General features: G+C 37.8%; 1 protein-coding gene across 10 annotated transcripts in view; it reads left to right on the top strand.

Annotated features, from left to right (window-relative positions):
• Window positions 1-21579, top strand: part of LOC125239445 — a 49980-nt gene that overhangs the window by 11506 nt on the left and 16895 nt on the right. For 2 of the 10 annotated variants that reach the window (XM_048147025.1, XM_048147023.1), the window contains exons 12-29: window positions 252-354; window positions 547-588; window positions 907-1020; window positions 2658-2816; window positions 3141-3218; window positions 3458-3505; window positions 3716-3760; window positions 4036-4104; window positions 4357-5270; window positions 5462-5564; window positions 6179-6220; window positions 6307-6420; window positions 6963-7121; window positions 7497-7574; window positions 7890-7937; window positions 8375-8419; window positions 8783-8851; window positions 9002-9475. In XM_048147025.1, the coding sequence (XP_048002982.1) occupies window positions 252-354; window positions 547-588; window positions 907-1020; window positions 2658-2816; window positions 3141-3218; window positions 3458-3505; window positions 3716-3760; window positions 4036-4104; window positions 4357-5270; window positions 5462-5564; window positions 6179-6220; window positions 6307-6420; window positions 6963-7121; window positions 7497-7574; window positions 7890-7937; window positions 8375-8419; window positions 8783-8851; window positions 9002-9475 (2704 nt within the window). Of the gene's footprint in view, window positions 1-251; window positions 355-546; window positions 589-906; window positions 1021-2657; window positions 2817-3140; window positions 3219-3457; window positions 3506-3715; window positions 3761-4035; window positions 4105-4356; window positions 5271-5461; window positions 5565-6178; window positions 6221-6306; window positions 6421-6962; window positions 7122-7496; window positions 7575-7889; window positions 7938-8374; window positions 8420-8782; window positions 8852-9001; window positions 9493-10042; window positions 10131-10653; window positions 10696-11084; window positions 11151-11580; window positions 11776-12372; window positions 12529-13011; window positions 13165-13586; window positions 13792-21579 lie in introns of those variants that run through there. The other 8 variants (XM_048147033.1, XM_048147032.1, XM_048147024.1 and 5 more) reach the window with 8 other exon arrangements.

Below are 21579 nucleotides of genomic sequence, written 5' to 3'. Positions count from 1 at the left end.
TTCGCAAAAGAAATGTTGAAGCGAAACGCTTAGTGCGTGTTTTCGGAATATTAACCGTGAAGAGATGCCGAATTGCCGATTGTCTGGTGATCCTAAGGTGAAATGGGGACGGAGGAACAAGGTTGTACAGTTCCTCAGCGCACTCTCCAATATGTATATATTGTGATATTAACTTAACCCGGGCTTTTGTTAGATCTGCAAGGGGGCTCATTGCCAATTCATCTTGCCTTAATTTACTTACTTACCTTTAGGGCGTCAATCTCGGTCTTGGAGGAATCCTCAACGGAGTGTTCAAGGTTATCAATGGCGTCGCCAAAACCGCTCTCACTGCTCTGGATGCCGTCGTCAGCATTGGTGAGAATTTTATTTTTAAGCAATTTAATTTAAGGAGTCTTATTCTTACTGTAAATTCAGATGGCTGGACTTATCGAGATTTTGTTTGGTTGCTTAATCTTTTGATTTATTTAGTTGTTTTAATTACAACTCTTTTTTTTGTTTAGCGTTTTCTTCATTGATATTTTACACAAAAACTGATTTTTTTTCCAGTAATTCGTACCTTGAAGGATGTCTTCGATGTCGTTGGAAACTGTAAGTTCAAAAATTTCATGATTTTAACGATTATACATTGCTATGTTATGATCTTATGATTGACGTACGGATTTATTTTCTCTTCACTTCCTGCTAATTCTACGCATCGTCCTAGTATCATTATTTACTAGTTTCCAAGCCTTTATCATAATTGTACTTTTACCATTGTCTTTGTCTCTTTATCTTTAACATAAATTTTCCTATTATTTGAATTTAATTCACGTATATCATACACCACACATTCACATCTATTAGATCAGCTAGACTAGAGACTTTCTACACTTATCTGGCATCTTACTTCTAAATCCTGTGTTCCAGTGATCCTGGTCCTCCAGGTGACCCTCAACAACTTGGTGTCTGGTCTCGGCTCCCTCTTCGTCCGTCTGGTCGCCTGCATCATTAAGATCGCCGTCTGCGTCCTTGGACTCCCAGGTAAGTTCATTTAAATCTTCTATATCATTTAAAATCATGATGTCATTTAAGTTTTATGAATCTAATATGTACAAAAGTTCTTTGTTACTCTAAGGAATACAATACAATACAATACAAATCCACTTTATTGCACAACCTCAGAAATGTACATAGGAACACACACATTACAATAAAATTTATTACAGAGGTAAACAACAGGCGGCCTTATCGCTAAAGAGCGATCTCTTCCAGGCAACCTTTGGGTAGTGGAAAAATGGTATTCATAACTTTAACTAATTAGGAGGTGCAAAAAAACTAAATTAAAAGTAATTAATTGTAGCTAAAAAGCATATACCTACATAATACATATAATACCTACACATACATATACATACATACTACTTACATATTGTATACCTACATACATATATTATAATACATACAATATTTCGTGCCAAACGTGTAAGTGGAGAATTTACAGAGACACTAATGAAGGGACAAATAATAGTCTTTCAGATGGGATTTAAAAGTAGCAAGGGATTGAGCGCGTCTCAATTCGACAGGAAGAGAGTTCCAGAGCCGAACAGCCCGAAAAGTGAAAGAAGAATTGTAGAATTTGGAAGAGGAAGGAGGAACAGAGAGAAGCAAGTTTTGTGAGGATCTAGTGGAGTTTAAATAACTGAAACGTTCTTTTAGGTAACGAGGTGTGGTGGGATTAAAAAGTATATTATATAAGAGACAAAGAATATGAAAATTTCGTCGAAAGCGGATTGGGAGCCACTTGAGTTGCGCGCGGAAATGAGAGACGTGGTCAAATTTACGCAATCCAAATATAAACCGGATGCAGAGATTGTGTATTCGCTCTAGCTTGCTCAGTTGCTCCTCTGTGAGATCAAGATAGGAGATGTCAGCATAATCCAGTATCGGCAGAAGAAGAGACTGTGCAAGCGCAACTCTGGTGGCGATTGGCAAGAAGTTACGTAATCGCCTAAGAGAGCCAACAGCAGCAAACATTTTCCTACTAACCTCGCCTACTTGAGGTGCCCAAGATAAGGAGCGGTCCATAACAACACCCAGATTTTTCACTTGATGTGATAAAGGAATCTGGACACCGTCGAAGTATATGGGAGGAAGATTCGCAAAGTCTACTCTGGGAATGAGTTTGCTACTGCCAACAATGATGACTTGGGTCTTCTCAGGGTTCACTTTCAGACCATGACTGGTACTCCATTTTAGAATACGCGACAAGTCATCATTGGTACTCTCTATAACAGAAGGAAGATCACCTATTACTCCCTGTCTGTATATCTGGAGATCGTCGGCATAGAGGTGAAATTTGGAAGAAAGATTATGAGTAATAGAATTAATAAACATGGAAAATAATAAAGGCGACAGTACACCGCCCTGCGGAACGCCGGCCGATGTACTGCACCATGACGAACGGAAGTCTTCTACTTTTATTAGGAATGTTTGTGTCAAATAGATTCTGTCATCTTCTCAAAACATTAATTCGTTTATTATTGAAGAGCTTAGTTTCTGCTTATAAATAATATTAATTAAAAATTTAACTAGAGCTATTGTTCAGACCTTTCAACCAAAAAAAAAGAAAATAAGTTCATAATTTTAAAAATATTAACGAAATCATGCTCGTTTTGTAGGAGACCGCGGAGTGTGTGCCAGAGGCTGGAACGCTCGCTACGGCGTCAACGGAGAACTCTCCACCGGCGCCACCGCAGAAGCCTACATCAAACTCTTCAGACTCCTCGACGCTAAGGCCGAGCTCGACGGATACATCAGAATCATTTCTGGAGGCAAAGGTATGACCATTATTTTCTTTATTTATTCCATCTTCAGTTAGGTTATTTATAATAACATAAAAGTAAAATGCGAATCCTTTTACTTCATAAAAGGACCTAACCTTGAGTGCCGCCAGCAGTGGAGCAATGCCATAAACTGTCAGTGGTCAGGGCTGCAGAGACAGGAACCTTCTGTATCTGACCCTTGATCGAACCTAAGAGTCTTTCAAGATTTCATTATTATCATTAGTTTGTTCTCGATTCTTTTCTCTTTCTTAACTTTTTTTAATTTTGAGAAGTTTATTTGTAATTTATTTATTAGGTAATGATGAGTTTATATTACAGGAATTCAGTCTCTATCTAAGAAGGGCTCCATCTACATCGTCCTCAACCAAGTCAATACTCTTTGCGGTTACATCACCAGTAAGTATTCCTATAATGAAATCATTAATGCGAGATGTTCCAGTTTTGAACTCTTTCAGTCGAGTTGAACGATGTAATCATTATTTAATTATTTTGGTAGTTATTCTAATGTTACTATGAAGATTATTTATATTCTGTTTATTCTCTTCTTTCGCTTTAAATAATCAATTACATAATAAATTATCCTATTGCTTTATCAAATATTGCTATCTGATTTTATATTTATTTTTTCTTTCCAGACTACAAGCAGATATCCAAAGAGACCGTGACCAAAACTTTCCTTATCAGTGAGTAATTTAACATTGGTTTTATTTTAATTGTATGAATTCCTTGTTCTTCTTTTTTTTTAATTTTTTTTTTCTTGAATTCTCTTCCGTTGTCCAACCATTCGTTATTCATTTTTAGATCTTCATCATTACTTCTATCCGTTTGTTTTCTGTGTTTTGTTTTATATAAGTAATTAATTAACATACATAATTTGTGTTTTTTTATTACAGTGACCACCGTATCTGCTTCCATCAGTAACTCTCGCAAGTCTAACTGTAAGTATTCTGCATGTGTTTATTTTGTGGAACCCAATATCGATTAATTCATCCGCAATCAAATATTTATCTTCAACGTTTCTGTCTAATTCTTCATCATATAATGCTAAAATACATCCTTGAAAAGAAATAAGACATTACCAGAAGCATTTTTATCTGTCATAGGAAAGTTAGCCTGATCAAACTCCGCACATACGTCGCTTCTCATTTCAGTATTTTTTCTTTGTTTACATTGAATCGCTCACATTAACAAATGTGTTTGTTTGTTATTTTAGCTGGAACCGAAGTTATCGAAAATCTTGTCAACAAGTGCGGCCCATACTTCACGAAAAATGGATACCCAGGTAAATAATTATTTATTTATCTATTTAAACTTTATTGCACATAAATAAAAAAAAAATACAAATGGCGGACTATATTTATCTTTATATTTCAGTATTAGTAATATATTTCAAGTTTGCTGGATTGTTGTTAAATGAAACGACCTTCCATGGTCATTCGATTACAAATTTATAAATAATACTCAAAACCTCACGTAGCAATACATATTTCTACACTTCACAATAATACATTTACCCATTATTTTTTCCTTGTAGACATCACCGTCCAAGTGACCGTTATCAAAAAAACATGCAATGGAGCCAATAACGATAATGTAGACTGGAATGGCAATGGTAACAACGGAGGTAGCACTGGAGGCAACACAGGAGGCAATACCGGAGGCAACAACGGAGATAATAAGGGTGACAACAACGGAGGAAATACCGAAGACAACAAGGGTGATAACAAGGGAGACAACAACGGTGGTAACACCGGAGACAACAAGGGAGACAACAACGGTGGTAACACCGGAGACAACAAGGGAGACAACAACGGTGATAATACCGGAGACAACAAGGGTGATAACAACGGTGAAAACACCGGAGACAACAACAGTGGAAACACCGGAGACAACAAGGGAGACAACAACGGTGGAAACACCGGAGATAACAACGGTGGTAACACCGGGGACAACAAGGGAGACAACAACAGTGGTAACACCGGAGACAACAAGGGAGACAACAACGGTGGTAACACCGATGACAACAAGGGAGACAACAACAGTGGTAACAACGGAGACAACAAGGGAGATAACAACGGTGGTAACACCGGTGACAACAAGGGAGACAACAACGGTGGTAACACCGGAGACAACAAGGGAGACAACAACGGCGGTAACACCGGGTATGACAAGGGAGATAACAACGGTGGTAACACCGGAGATAACAAGGGAGACAACAACGGTGGTAACAACGGAGACAACAAGGGAGATAACAACGGTGGTAACACCGGCGACAACAAGGGAGACAACAATGGTGGTAACACCGAAGACAACAAGGGAGACAACAACGGCGGTAACACCGGGGACAACAAGGGAGATAACAACGGTGGAAATTCCGGAGACAATAAAGGAGACAACAAGGGAGATAATAATGGAGGCAACACTGGAGGCAACACTGGTGTTTCTGTGGTAAGTTATTCACATGAACCACTTTAGACCCGTAATTGTATAGTAGACCTTAACGATAAAGATAATATTTTTCTAGCAGGCATATTAAAATTCGCTTATAAACGTCAAAAAAGCTAGGTACCAGCTAAGCTAGTAACATTGAAATAGTAAATGTTGGTGTTATGTTAATGAAACTAAATGTTTTTCTCCAGGGTGTTAAGCTTGATCTTGGAGGAATCCTCAACGGAGTCTTCAAAGTCATTAATGGCGTCGCCAAAACCGCTCTCACTGCGCTGGAGGCTGTCGTCAGCATTGGTATGATTTTACATTAAATCATAAAGTAATGAATTTATAGAATTCTCAGTAATATTTAGTATAATAATTACAATATGCTGAGTCCATGCCTTATCCTCTCAATGATGAATTTTCTGCTAACATGGTACCCTAAATACTTGATACGTGATTATTCCTGACATGGATCATTAGATCTTTTATTCAGTCCTTGTGTAATCAGTAAAATAAATGACTGTTCTTCTTATTACAAGTTTTTATTCAACTTGCCTTGTTAGTATGGTAGTGTGCGTCAAAATGTAGTAGCTAAATTTGACCTACTTCCCGGTTTCGATTAAGCTGAAATTTTGCACACATATGTGTGTGTGTGTATTTACATATGTAAATCACGTGACAATGCTATATTATGGTATCATGGAGCTGATCTGATGATGGAGCAAAAATGTGGCCATAGGAACTCTGTCATGAAACGTCGTATCCCCATCGAGTAAGGGGTTTTTAGAAATGTCTCGGAGAGCAGTAGATGACTTTTGAAAGAAAGGTACAGTCGGCCATAAAAGCTTGTGCCAAAACTGAATTTTTTGCAAAAAACTTATTTTCTATTTTATGAGCCAACTGATTTGTTCTCTCTTTTCCAGTTATCCGTACCCTGAAGGATGTCTTCGACGTCGTTGGCAACTGTAAGTTCAATAACCTGATTTTATTTATCAAAGCTCTATTTTGATTCTATACTATATTTTCTGACGTTCATTTTTGTTTTTTCTAGTGATCCTGGTGCTCCAAGTGACCCTCAACAACTTGGTGTCTGGTCTCGGCTCCCTCTTCGTTCGTCTGGTCGCTTGCATCGTCAAGATTGCAGTCTGCGTTCTTGGACTCCCAGGTAGGTTCAAAATTATTATTGACTTCAAACTTTTTTTAACTGTGTAATTATATCTATTCTTCTATTTTTTTCTACATGTAAAGTTCGCTAATAGGAACTAAATACTTTTAAATGTAGATATATAATCATTTTTCTCAACATCTACCGTTTGTTCATAATCGGCGATAAGACCGCCTGTTGTTTACCTTGGTTCGTGTTGCTTCCTTGTTTTGTATTGTTGTATTTTATCAAGGTGTGCAATAAAGAGTATTTGTATTGTATTGTGTTGTAATCGGCTAAAATTGTATCAGACAATCATTATTATAGTTTACTGCCTCATGTATTTGAATTACAATTGTTGATAATAACCTTACTTCAAACGAATCACTACAAAACAAAAGACTATTCTCGACAGGATTTCACCATTTCAGAAAATGCATTTACCATTATTAGCCCTTCTAATGAAAATCACAGTTGCGGTCAGTTTATTTATCAATCTTCCAAGTTTCAAATCAGTAGTAAGTAGCTTTTGAAATATAAACAGAGTTCTACTTGTTTTGCAGGAGACCGTGGCGTATGCGCTAAAGGCTGGAATGCCCGTTTCGGTGTGAAAGGAGAACTTACCACTGGCGCCACCACGGATGCTTATATCAAACTCTTCGGACTAATCAACGCTCAAGCTGAGCTCGATGGATACATCAAGATCATTTCTGGAGGAAAGGGTAAGCTTTTGTGAACATTTTTCGTGCCTCTGATGCATTTATATTTTTCCCTTTTTATCCTCAGTAACAGCTAGTTACTACAAATTAAGACGCGCTGAAATGTTATATATTACGTGTTCCTTATTAATTTTGATTGCTTATCTTTATCATTCACTACTCTTTTTTTATTTTGTGATCAACTTCCTCTTCTTTTATTTTCATTACATTAGTTTTGGGACAGGACTTTAGTGCGCTTTATATTTGCTAGTATTTATGATTTTGTTAGTTCACAAAAGTGATTATGTTCGATTTCAATATACACTTTATATGTTAAAACATGTTGAACCAAAGTACTATTATTTATTATCAGCTAATGTTGTGTTGCTTTTTTTTAAGGTCTCCAGTCCCTATCTAAGAAGGGCTCTATCTACATCGTCCTCAACCAAGTCAACACCCTTTGCGGTTACATCACCAGTAAGTTTACCAGTCTCTTGATAACTTTAATATTAACTCTTTAAAATTGGAATATTCGTATTACATGAAAGAATTCATTCATTTCAGATTTAATTTGTTCCAAAATTAAAATTTGAGTCTCTGCAATTATGTTTATAATGGCACTACAAAAATTTGCTACAAAATTATAATCGTCCATTTCTTTCATTGGATAAATTTTAATGTTTATAATGACTCTGTCCTTGTAATATACAACTAATGATTCATTTACATAGTTATTGGTGATTGGTGCGTGGTTTTTTAAATAAAATTCTAACATGGTATTTTTTCATGCAGATTACAAACAGATCTCCAAAGAGACCGTGACCCAAACTTTCGTCATCTGTGAGTATTTAAACTCGATTTTATATTTCACTTTTATTATTAGCACGTTTGTTATCTACATTTGTTTTTACATCATTTATTTCATTACGATTATCATATCATATATATAATTTCAATGCGTGTAATTTTGCCGAAAATTTTTTTAAAAATACTGTTATCATTTTAGACGACTGGTCTGGCCTAGCGCATAGTGACCCCGCCTGCTACGCCTCGTTCCCGGGTTTGAATCCTGTCAAAGGCATTTATTTGTGCGATGAGCACAGAAGTCATGGATGATTTCTATGTATATAAGTATTTGTAAATTGTATATATCGTCGTCTGAGTACCTGCAACGTAAGCTTTCTTTAGCTTACCGCGGGACTTTGTCAATCTGTGTAACAATATCCTGTAATATTTATTTATGTATAAGTTATTATCAATACCTTTTTTGTTTTCAGTGACCACCGTCTCTGCTTCCATCAGTAACTCTCGCAAGACGAACTGTAAGTATTATTTCACTGTAATATAATATAACTGTATTTTGTAAATTATATTGTTTGACTCCTTGTAAATGTATAAATTACCGCTTTCTGCTACTTTCATCATATATTTTGAGTTGATACACTTTAGTTTTCACAGAGCTTCCATCTAAAATGGTTTCCATCTTCACATCTGACTTTTCTACTTTTGATTGTGATCTCATAGTTTCGTTTTCTTTCAACCCCTTATTTGCCAAGAGTGGCACTGAAGCTTTAGTAGTTTCATGTGTTCTGCCTACCCCTTTATGGGATACAGGCGTAATTGTATGTTTTATGTTGTATGTTGATTGTGATCTTATTGCTTAAACTAAACTTTTTTTATTTCAGCTGGAACTGAGGTGATCGAAAACCTTATCAACAAGTGCGGCCCATACTTCAAGAAATCCGGATACCCAGGTAAAACAAAATAATTCAAGACTGCTTATAACGCCAATGGCACTTACTGATTTAATAACAATTTGAGACCCATTCTGAAGGTGCTCGTTTAAAATTGATTCCAGAAGCCTGCAATTCGCTTATCTCATTTTTGTCTCCAATTTTTTATAGACATCACCATCCAAGTGACCGTCATCAAAAAGACCTGCAGTTCAGCCAACAACGACAATGTGGACTGGAACGGCAATGGTAACAACGGAGGCAGCACCGGAGGCAACACCGGAGGCAACACCGGAGGCAACACCGGAGGCAACAACGGAGGCAACAACGGAGGCAACACCGGAGGCAACACTGGAGGCAACACCGGAGGCAACACCGGAGGCAACACTGGAGGCAACACCGGAGGCAACACCGGAGGCAACACTGGAGGCAACACCGGAGGCAACACCGGAGGCAACACTGGAGGCAACACCGGAGGCAACACTGGAGGCAACAACGGAGGCAACACTGGAGGTAGCACTGGAGGCAACACCGGAGGCAACACCGGAGGCAGCACCGGAGGCAACAACGGAGGCAACACCGGAGGCAACACCGGAGGCAACACCGGAGGCAACACCGGAGGCAACACCGGAGGCAACACTGGAGGCAGCGTCACCATCACAGTAAGATTTTAACAAAATAATATCCTAAAATTAAACATAAAACTATGTTCAAAGTATATTATACTAAGCTTTGTTTTTACGCCTGTAATTTGTATGTGGATGGCCACAGATTAGTACGCTATATCAGAAAGTTGAAAATATATGTTCATGGTAGTTGGTAGGCAGTAATCACACATCCATACTATTATAAATGGGAAAGTGTGTCTGTTTGTTTGTCCGTCTTTCATGGCAAAACGGAGCGACGAATTGACGCGTTTTTTTAAGTGAAGATATTCGAAGAGATGGAGACTGACATAGGCTACTTTTTGTCTCTTTCTAACCCCCCACTTCCCTAAAATGGGAGTAGAAGTTTGTATGGAGAATTTCGCAATTTTCGAATATAGGAAAAGTTAGTAAAAAATAAAAAATAAATGATCTCAATTTTATAAGTATGTCCCGCTTCTAGGCATATCACGAATATCCGAAAAAATAGTTTTTATGATTGCTGTTTTTAAGCTGCCATCAAAATCAATGTGATAAAAAAAGAAATAAAAACTTTTTTCGTTTCCAGGGCGATAACTGTGGACAAGTCATTGGGGGAGTCATTAAACAGATCCCAGGCGTTGACCAAAGCATCATCACCACTCTGATTAACCTTAGTAAGTATCATTTTCTATTTCATTATCGCCATCATCATATTCTTAAGAGCCAGGTTCTTGTCTCTTGATTCGCAAGTCCGTTCTTCTCTCTGTCAATTTTTTGATTTCTTGATACGTCACTAGGTATGTATGTAATTAGAATACGTTAATGTCCAATATCCTCAGAAATTTGTGTAAATATCAAAATTAAAAAAAATAAAAATGAAATTCCAAAAACTTACGTCAGTTGATAGAAACATTCTTGATTATGACAATAAGGCAAACAATTCTATGTTTTTTTAAATAGATCTGACATAAATAATCTCCTCAGCTGAAAAACAAGCTTGTCCACTCAATATTTGCGACTCTTGCGAGACCTTCAAATCAAAAGTGAACAGGCATCTTCTGCGCGAGCTCACTATATCCTAGGCCACGTCTTTTCTTCTGGCTAGTCTGTGGCCTCAGTAAGCCCATTTATAAATTTTATAATAAAAAAAGAGACTATAATTTTAAATAATTATTAAACGTATAATGTTTCTTGCAGAACTCAAGGCATTCACAGATGTCATTAGTCTCGTGGTTAAGAGTAAGTACAACAACTCTATACGTTTTTACATACACCTATTGACGCCTGTTTCCCAGAGGGGTATTTTCTATACATTTCTAACCGCCAAAATTTTACGCCACAACACTTTTGCATTTGTACAATATGGGTCCTAAGTTACTACCTTGGGGTACACCATCCTTATAGTTTCAATGACAAATAGGAATCAAGTTTATACTTATGTTTCTAATAAACATATTCGATCAAGTATACATGATTAAATGAAAACGAACATCTTCGGGAGTAAACATGTTTAATATATATTTCTTATGCTTTACTGAGTCAAATGCCTTGAATAACACCATTTTTTACAAGTAGAATTTCTTTATCGTAAGTTACAGATTTGTTAATGTTTTGTACTTTATTTTCAGTAACCCTTGCCCTTGGAGATGTAATTGACGCTATCATCAGCGGATTAGGCTCCATTCTTGTGAGAAGTGAGTATATTTTCTTTCTTCACGGATATAAAAACCATTTTGAATTATTGTTAGTACATTACTAGACTTTGTCAACACTGTCATTGATCTTGGCACTATTCCACCATTTGGATTATATCCTTTGACGATCAGTCTGATCTTGTGACTGAGGCCCTGGGTTCGAATCTGATTGCATTTATTTGTGTGATAAACACATATATTTGGTATGGTATATGCCGTTGTCTGACTACCCACAACACAAGTTTTCTTGAGCTTACAGTGGCCGTGGGGCTTAATCCATATAATTTTTAAAATCTGACACAAACCGGGTGTTTGTACCCGCACACTTGCAAATTTTGAGTTTAAATGTAAATTTTATGTATGTACTTAATGAAACTTCCATATGATAAAGAATCTAATGTTCTTCAATATGCATTCATCATCTTTCCAGTTGTCGCCGTGATCTTCAAGATTGGTTCCTGTGTGAACGGCTGGGGCGACAAGAGCATCTGCACCAAGGACTGGAACGCTCAGTTCGGCGTCACCGGCGACGCTTCTACTGTCGTCGACCTCATCGCCTTGTTCAGACTCAACAACTGCAAGAGCGATGTCGACACTATAATTGCTACTTACACTAAGGCTAATGGTAACTGTTTTGAAAACCACATAATAATACTACATCATTAGGATCATCATCATCATTATCATCATTACCATCGTCGTAGTTAAAGTCTGAAAGAGCAATGTGGTCATTATCATCGCTACTTAAACTAAGTCTAATGGTAACTATTTTTCAAACTACATCATTAGGATCATCATTACCATCGTCAAAGTCTGCAAGAGCGATGTGGACGCTATCGTCGCTACTTACACTAAGTCTAATGGTAACTGTTTTAATACTTTATAATAATCGTCATCACTATCATCAGCATTAGCATTAGGCTCTACTCTACAATACAACTACTATACTGGACAATAGTCCAGTTATGTAATGACATCTACTGTCGAGCTCTAGTAACCTAAATCATCAGTAGGGACACAACGCTACAAGAAAAATCTTGTGAGGGCTGATGTAGATTTAGAATGTTATCTGATCTGCCCTACCATACAACATGCCATGACATTCTCATACATCTCTCTTTTAGGCGCAGTTTAAGGACACACATACGTTTATTATTTTTGATCACCAATGTTAGACACGTACTCACTATCTCCCACATTACTAATAGCCACCTCCTTCCAGGCGCCGCTACCGGTCTCGCCAAGGTCCTCATCCAGCTGGTTACGGAGCTCACCAGCGTCGTTAGCTCGGGCTCCATCTCCAAGCAGGCCTTCGCCACCGTCTCCATCAACATCTTCAGCATCTTCGGAACCGTCTCTGACTCTTACCAGGCTGGATGTAAGTGGAAAATAGTTTTCTCTTACTTATTATTTTATTTGGATGTAAAAATCTAAAACCCATCATTTGGATAAAATAGAAATTGCACTTATATGTATGTATACAATTCCAATAAATTAGCTAGGTAAGGAAATTTAAATAAAATTATCATCAGGATTAAAACTTAGTGAACTAAACGAACCCAAAACTATCAGAATCTGTGAGAATCAAGTCAAGTCAAAAAGCCCATTTTTAAAGTGGTCACCATTTGATCCAGGTTTATTTTTTCTCTTTTTGCTCACATTAAAGTAAAAGTTGTTGTAAATCATTATTATTCCCTGAGAAATTTACCTCGGTCTGTTTAAAGCAAGAGTGAATATCACTTAACTGGTGAGCTCCATCTCAGGCCGTGGCCGACCTTCCCATCAGGTGTGACTAGAAGGACATTTAGGAGATTTAGGTACTGATAAGTTTTTAATTAAAAGAAATCTTTGTTCTTCGCAGCCGGCACCGTGATCGTGAAGCAGGTGATCCCCATCTGCAGCACGCTGCTCGTGCAGCAGGGGCTTCGCCAGCATCAAGGACTCGCTCACCACCATCATCTCCAACATCAACCTGGGCGCCAAGGTCAAGTTCGACTGGACAATCGTTCAGAACGTGAGTTACTCCTTACAGTCTTAAAAAAACAGAAAACATCTGTTTTATTTTATGATGTCATAAAGATTGAAAATAGCAACCGAGTTTTGAATATCAGTGTCGTTGCTTGAGGTCAAGTTTGAGATAGAAGTAAATCCTTAAATATTCATTCAATCATCTACTTATAGATGTGTGAGGCAAACGATTCTAAGTACAGTTTATCGTGAAGAAGAATCCATATGATCTAATCTATATTTTTAACAACTGATTTAAGACAAATAAAAATACGTGTGTCCAAATACTTCTCTAATATTATTAAAACGGAGTGATTGTCACAAATACGTATAAGTAATCTTGTGTAATGTCTAATATTAACCAGCGGCAGCCGTTGGAACTAATTTGCACACCTTCAAAATGTATTAATTCTTTCTTTACCTGTCCAGGCTCGCGATAAAGTGACCACCGAAGTAAAGCAAGTCTTCAAAGAGGTGCAAGGCAGCAGCAACAGCCCATCTCTGTCCGCCATCTTGAATCTGCGTCCGTCACAGAGCTTCGACGATGTGCTGTCGTTCGGAGTGCAAGTTGTCCAGGCTCTGTCGTCCGTGCTCGATGTGTTCATCAAGGGACTTGGATCGCTCATCGCTAGGAGTAAGTATTCAATTCTCCAAGTAGCCCTGATATGGGAGTCTATTAGAAGCAGCAGTTGAAACCGCTAAAACATTAATACGCAGAGTTCTTGGTGAACAAAAACTGTGACCATTGAAATGAAGCAAGTCTTCAAAGGTAGCAGTTAGAAGACCTATTCTCTGTCCGCCATTTTGTAATCTCCGTCCATCGCAGAGCTTTGTCGAAGTCCTCTCATTCGGAGTGCAAGTAGTATCAATACTTCATACCATGTTGGAAAAAATAACATTTTCTGGCCTCCGGCCGGAAAGTGTCAAATTCCAGGCTTCTGCGCTAAAAGAAGTTACCGCTTCCCTACTCTAAAAAATATATATATATACACATCTTGATAAGTAAATAAGAAAGCTTCACAGCTCACATGTTTGTTTATTGGTTCGTTGATCTCGGCTCCGCCTCGGTCGACAATTACATATGTTCTGAGACAATTCTTCCTTCACTGGCTTAGGCACGTAATCTACTATTGCACTAGCTACATTTTTTCCTTTGTTTCTCAGTGGTCGGTTGCCTAATCAACTACATCGTGGCCGTGCTCGGCATCGCTCGCAACAGCAAGAGCTTCGTCGCGCAGAAGGCCTTCTACGTCAGCTTTGGTGTCTCTGTCTCCGGTAATACCTGGGCTGACATCGCCGCTGGCTTCAAGGTCCAGAATGCTAAGGCTGATCTGGATGTTATCCTCAACGGCTACACAAATAACAAGGGTGAGTGTTTGTCTTTTTTGTTAGTACCTAATTTGAGTCCTTCAGTGTGCGTATCTTTGGTAGCTTCTGCAGCGATATTGCCGCTGACTACATGGGTGACAACGCTATGGCCGACATCTATATTATTTACTTTTACACTGACGAAAAGGGTACGTTTTTCATTAGTATTATTAGTAATTTTATTAGCTTCGCCATAAGTGTCTCTTGGTAGAGTAAGAGCTTCGTCGCGCAGAAGGCCTTCTACGTTAGCTTTGGAGTCTCTGTCTCCGGTAACACCTGGGCTTACATCGCTTCTGGCTTCAAGGTTGAGAACGATAAGGCTGATATTGACGCCATTCTCAACTCTTACGCTGATAACAAGGGTGAGTCATTGATTTTTACTATTATTTATTTCAATATCTTCATCACGAGATACTCCTGTCTAAGCTCCTGGGTCGAAATCATCAGTAGCTTCAAGGTCAACAACGCTAAGGCTGATATTGACGGCATCCTCAACAGTTACACAAATAACAAGGGTGAGTTTTTGTCTTTTTTTGTTAGTACCTAATTTGAGTCTTTCAAGTGTGCGTACCTTCGGTAGCTTCTGCAGCAACATTGCCGCTGGCTACATGGTTGACAACGCTATGGCCGACATTCTTAACAGTCGTAACTTCTTTGACAGTCGGGAAATTCGGCAATCCTAAACTGCGAGTTTATTTAGAAACTTGCCACGCATAAGCATAACCATCTCGAGGGTTGTGTGACTGATGGTGATGACAAACTCGTATAGTTAAGTGACATCGTATGGCTCAAACTCGTATCGCACACCAATTTGCTTACTAAAGCGATTATTATACGACCTTGAGTGGTAAGGCCAAACATAACTATATGAGATTGAGTCACACAGTCAGCAATCTGTATCTTAAATATTACCTTACATACTAATATTATATTGTCCTTTCAGGCCTGTCAAAGCTCTCCGGCGCCAGCAAGCTCATATTCAACTGCGCCTACAGCTTAGCCGACATCGTCGCCAAGGGCACCAGCATCGTCGAGGCCGATCTCACCGCCGTGCTCAAGCAGGTCACCACCCTGCTCGGAGGCTTCTGCCAACAGTCTCACCGCTAACGTTGGGAAGACCATCTGTGATAACCTGCTGCCAACTATGAGCTATTATTTGGAGCAAAATGGATACTCATGTAAGTTTGCTTTAAACGTAGTATGTTTCTAAACGTTTTCTCAGTCAAATTTCAATCTTCTCCACAATATGAGAGGAATACAAAGTGTCAAAGAGAAAAATCTTGAACCCTTATGACCGGTCGACGGTCTGGCCTTAGCGTGTAATGACGCTGCCTGCTAAGCCGTGATCTTTTTCGAACTTCCCTTTAGTCCCTGAGTCATATATTATTTGTATATTATGTATGTCGTTGTCTAAGTACTCCAAAACAGGAACCTTCTCGAGCTTACCGTGGACCGCAGTCAATCTGTGTAAGAATGTTCCCCATTATATTTATTTGTGTTTTCATTTCCAGCCTTCTCCAGCTCAATAACCTCGTCCATCTATACGGAGATCGCGACTTGCAACAATGTGGCGGTGCCGTGGTCTGGGTCCGCGTCTGCATCCACCAGCAGTAACTAAATACACGACTTATTTACGTTCATATGTGTAATTATTAACACAGATGATATTAAAGGTTATGTAGCTGATATCGAACCCAAAGCTCAAAAAAAATGTATACCTTAATTTTCATGTTTGCTACATTAATTCTTTAAATTATGGACACCAAGCTGGTCGGTGCAAGTCCAATATTGCTTGAATGTGGCGAACGAGATAGTGTTTTTGGGACATGATGAAAACAGTAAAAGTCTATGTATGATCAAAGACATAATATATGTAACTCCGTACTCGATACCTCTTTGGTATGATTGAACGTGAATGTGACATTTGATGTTTTATTATTTTTATTTACATAGCCAGCCCATCATGTCCATAAAAATATTGTCTGTTATAATAATTGCACCCTGTAACCAACCCTTACTGTTTATGTACTACCTATGGCCTGCAAACTTGATTTTTGATAAACGCGAATACAAATCTATTGTATTGTAGAAACGTAATTTATAAGATATGTCAAGAAAGTAATAAATGATTTTACGATTATTTTTTGTGCCCTTTATTTTACCAACCCCAAGGATGATTATACACCGTGTTTTTTTGTTTTCCGTTAAATTCGACACGTCGTTAGGTTCATTATCAGGAGCCATCCTGTATATCACTTTTGATTTTTTTTCATCGTTTTCATACATAATAAATGAATTTATTAGTGTGAGAGAGACCCTTAAGAATTACATTCAAGTTAGTGTCAAGTGATTGACGGCACATGTCAAAACAAATAAATAATAGGAATTGGTAAAGGTTGTCACACACGTGTTCAGTAATTATCTTTAATTTTTTTGAATAACTCAGTGTGGTATACTGTCTCCTACAGGGGTGGTATACTGTCTCCCTTCTCTTTTTCTATTTTTATTAATTTGATCACTAACAACCTTAGCTGCTCCTACCATTTGTATGCCGATGACTTGCAGCTTTTTATACGCAAACGAGTACCAAAGACGTTAGATGTGCTGTTGCAAAAATAAATGAAGACCTTAACCGCATCGCGGTATGGTCCCGTGATTTCGGAGTTGCTGTTAATCCGGACAAATGCCAAGCCATTCTTTTGGGAAGCCCCGTTTGATTTCAACAACTGATTTGTTACTTGTCACACCCATTGTTTATGATAACACCGTGATTCCCTTGTCATCGCAAGTTAAGCTGATCTTGGTTTAATCTTAGACAATGGTTTGACATGGGGAGCCAATATGTGGCTGACGTCAGTCGCAGTGACTAATACATTACGGGCGCTTTACAGACACAAAAACTTTTGCCGGCTAGTACGAAAACCTTACTTGTTCAGTCCCTTATACTCGTACTTTCTATTATTGACTACGCTGATGTGTGTTGCACTAAGATTACACAAGGCTCACTGTCTAAAATTAATCGTCTTCCTAACAACTGCATCAGATTCGTTTTTAACCTCCGCAAATATGACCACGTCTCTTCCTTTCGCCGAAAACTTCAGTGGCTCCCAATTCGTGAACGCAGGTTATTGCGAATCTTATGTACCCTGTATGCAATTTTCCATTTGATCCAGCTGTTAGTAAGTAAGTAAAGCCAGCTTGCGAATTGCGTAAGCCGAATGCATAAATGCTCACGAAACGAAACGTTCGGAGATATCTATCTCTATCGGTTGTCTATTGTTTGCCCGACAGTCATTTAACATAATATTCATTTGCCCGAATCTAACTTGCCTGAATTTCATTTGCCCGAATGATTTGTTTACCATAAAAATCATATGACATACTCGTTGTTTATCCGAATATTACCTTCCATAATCATACAATGCCATACTATTTGTTAGCCATATTATTAAGTGCAATAATATGGTTTCATAGAATATTCAAACGCCATAAGCAATTATTGCCATATTAATTGTTGCCCATATTATTACCTAACCTAACCTACTTTCTGATAGCAGTTTCATTTTCCAGGGGTCACAGTTCTAACCTAACCTAACCTACTTTTCCAGCAGTTTCATTCTCCAGGGGGTCACAGTTCTAACCTAACCTAACCTACTTTCTGATAGCAGTTTCATTTTCCAGGGGGTCGCAGTTCTAACCTAACCTAACCTACTGTCTGATAGTATTTTCATTTTCCGGGGTCACAGTTCTAACCTAACCTAACCTACTTTTCAAGCAGTTTCCTTTTCCAGAGGTTCACAGTTCTAACCTAACCTAACCTACTTTCTGATAGCAGTTTCATTTTCCAGGGGGTCACAGTTCTAACCTAACCTAACCTACTTTCTGATAGCAGTTTCATTCTCTAGTCCTTCTAGTACCTATTATAGTAGTTTTCGATTCTGCCAAAGCACATTATGGAAATTGACTTTTCTGGACGCTAATTTGTATGACAAATGATGGTATGGAATGTGGTAATTACGGATTTCGATGATTCTGACAAATGACATTATGGAAACTGACTTTATGGGAAACAAAGTTTCTGGCACTAGATTAATATAGTAAACAATGATTATGGCATAAGATGTTATGAGAAACAATATTATGATTGTTGAATAGGATGGCAAATAAAATTATGGCAAATGAAATTCTGGCAAATGGGGTATCCCGCCGACCAGAAATATATGACTATGACTACTCGCCATGTTGCGGAATTTCATTACAACTATTTTCTTCATACTAAACAGGTGGGTTCACTATTATCTGGCAGAAACTTTTTACGCATATATTTGATTCGTATAATAGTTCTTGGCAGAAGTCAAGTTTGGCAGAAAACACCTTACGCAGAATATGCTTGACACAAATCATCTCGCAGATTTTTGTAATACTGAATCGCTCGTTGTCATAAGGTTGATGAGCATTATAGTCTTCTAGTTGAACATAAGCATTTGCAGATAATATTTGTGCATAATATTTAGGCGGGTATATAGTTGTAATTTTGCTATTTGATAGCGAGTTGATGTGTTGGGGATGCAAGATACCGAGTAATAATTCTGCTAATGTAATAATATGCTATAAGATTATTATGGTACATACAATTTACGTTAAATCAAAGACGATCAAAGTAATTTTCTGTAAAACAATATTCTGTCAAATGTATCTTATGCGGTAGTAATAATGCCAACTAAGTTTTCTGCAAAATTACCTATTCGACCGAAAGTGTTTCTGCGAAACACGTTATGCGCGGGTGTGTTTCGACTAAAATTATTATTTAAATCCTTATTGCACAATTAAAAAAGTACAAATGGCGGTCTTAATGCTAGCAGGCATTCTCTACCACCTCGTACATGACAATAACAGCGTCCTCATAGAACAATTTATTTATTTAAACTTTATTACACAAATTTACAAAAAAAGAGTACAAATGACTTAACGCCTTGAGGCATTCTCTCTGCCAGTCAACCATTGGGCTAGCCAGATACCTTAGCTTGGTGCAGGATTTTTAATTAATACAAAATAAAATGAATAATAATGAATGAATATATGAATATTAATGAAGTTCGGCCCGTCGGCCCGTCTTTAAAACACTAACTTTCCTTAAATTCTATAAAGGCTGATTTTCATTTCTATATACATAAGTAAGTGTTAGAAAATACTGTTAAGAATTGATAACCATTCCCACCGATACACATACACACATACACTACACCCTACCTATAGTGTTCCTGCCAGGTGAGTAAGGCTTCCTGAGCTTCAACGAAGGTGCGGTGTGCTGGCGACGGAAGGACCTACGGAACTAACTTGTTCCGTCTATTGCCCTTTGAGTCGTTGGCAAATCTGAACCCTCCTTAGAACTTTGTACACTAATTTTTGTTGTGTGTAGTACTTAACATAGTCAAAATTTAAATTTTGAAAAAACCTCCGACCGCGACATAGTGGACCGGTTTCTCATAAAACATAGCTAAGAACACTCCCGACTAACTCAGCTTTCAGACAAAAAAAAACTATACGAAATCGGTTCATCCGTTCAGGAGCTAGTAGCCACAGATAGACAGACACACACAGACAGACAGACAGACACATACACAGACAGACACGTCAAACTTATAACACCCCGTCGTTTTTGCGTCGGGGGTTAAAAAGGAGTATAAGCGTTTCTGATGGGTTGGCAACGCGCACGTGACACTCCTTGAGTTGCAGGCGATCATAGGTTACGGTGACTGCTCTCCATCAGGCGGAACGTATGTTTGTTTGCCACCGACATAGTATATAAAAAAGTGATATATCAGGGCAGATTCTGTTAAATAAGAGTCGAATTTAACGGAACATCTAAAAACACGGTGTATACTTTAGATCCATTATTTATTTTAATATTATTTACGCAACTGCTATATCGATTAAAGTAAATAATGAAGCGGTAGACAATACGCTCTTTTTCAATTTCCAAAGTTATTTTTCTGTTGATACAAGTGCGAAAATAATCATAAAATTTATTATCAGTACTTATTTATTTTCAAACTTATTACGGTGACTTAAAGCTGAAATTGTAAATTTATTCTTGGACGTAAAACAAATATTCTCCTTTTGAAAGGAATTTCATACTAGAGTCGAATTTTAGTTGATTTTAGCAAATAAATGCACAATTCAAGGGATCGAACTAAATAGTATATTGTGCATCAGCAGTAGGTAAGAGGAATTTTGTCAACGAGTGTTCTAACTCATGACAGCCGCAGGCTGGAGAGAGTTAAAGATATTATTTAGTTTACAAAACTTCTTACCTCCTGAGTTACACACAATGTTTTTCATCACATTTGAGAGGAAAACACAGTGAAAAAAAATCATAAGGCAAAATCTTCAATGAATGGCGGTGCTGTACTAGTGGTACCGGCAACGCGGCCAAGCTGCAAATCGAGATGGCCGTCACAATTTCCCGCTAGATTGCAAATAATAACGATATATCTACGTAAAATTTACAAAATAAATGTAAAACACACTTGAAATAATTGTTAAACATAAATAAAATGTATCTGTTAATCATACCGTATAATATTTTTTATAGTTTAATAGTAAAATTTTTAGATGTGCAAAAAAATCCTCTGCTGATTGAAACATCCTTTGCCTGAAGTATTGTACGGATTGTATTGATTTTTAAAATTAAATCCATTATTCCCTTGGGAATAAATAGTACATTATTCTTCAATACACGTAGACACAATGAGACCTTCAAACAGCAAATGTGATGAAAATGTACCGTGTTCGTACCCAATGAGGTACACTCAAAGGTTAAGTGACAGATGGCGCCACCCTATTAGTCCAGTCATGTAATTTACTGTACAGGATAAAGAATTTCATACATGAGAGCGAGAAGATGATATGTTTTTTCTCTCTCTCACATGTGAATGACAGTGACATGCCTAAACACTCTGTACAGGCAGCGCTCTGGCGGGATAAAATGTCAGTGTGCCTCCTCATTCATTCGATACAATTCATTGCATTGTTATAAGCTAGATTACCATAA

Source organism: Leguminivora glycinivorella, chromosome 25, assembly GCF_023078275.1.
Source record: "Leguminivora glycinivorella isolate SPB_JAAS2020 chromosome 25, LegGlyc_1.1, whole genome shotgun sequence".
In the NCBI taxonomy this organism is placed as follows: Eukaryota; Metazoa; Arthropoda; class Insecta; order Lepidoptera; family Tortricidae; genus Leguminivora; species Leguminivora glycinivorella.
Note: the sequence above shows the minus strand (reverse complement) of the source record. Positions and strands in the feature narration are given on the sequence as shown.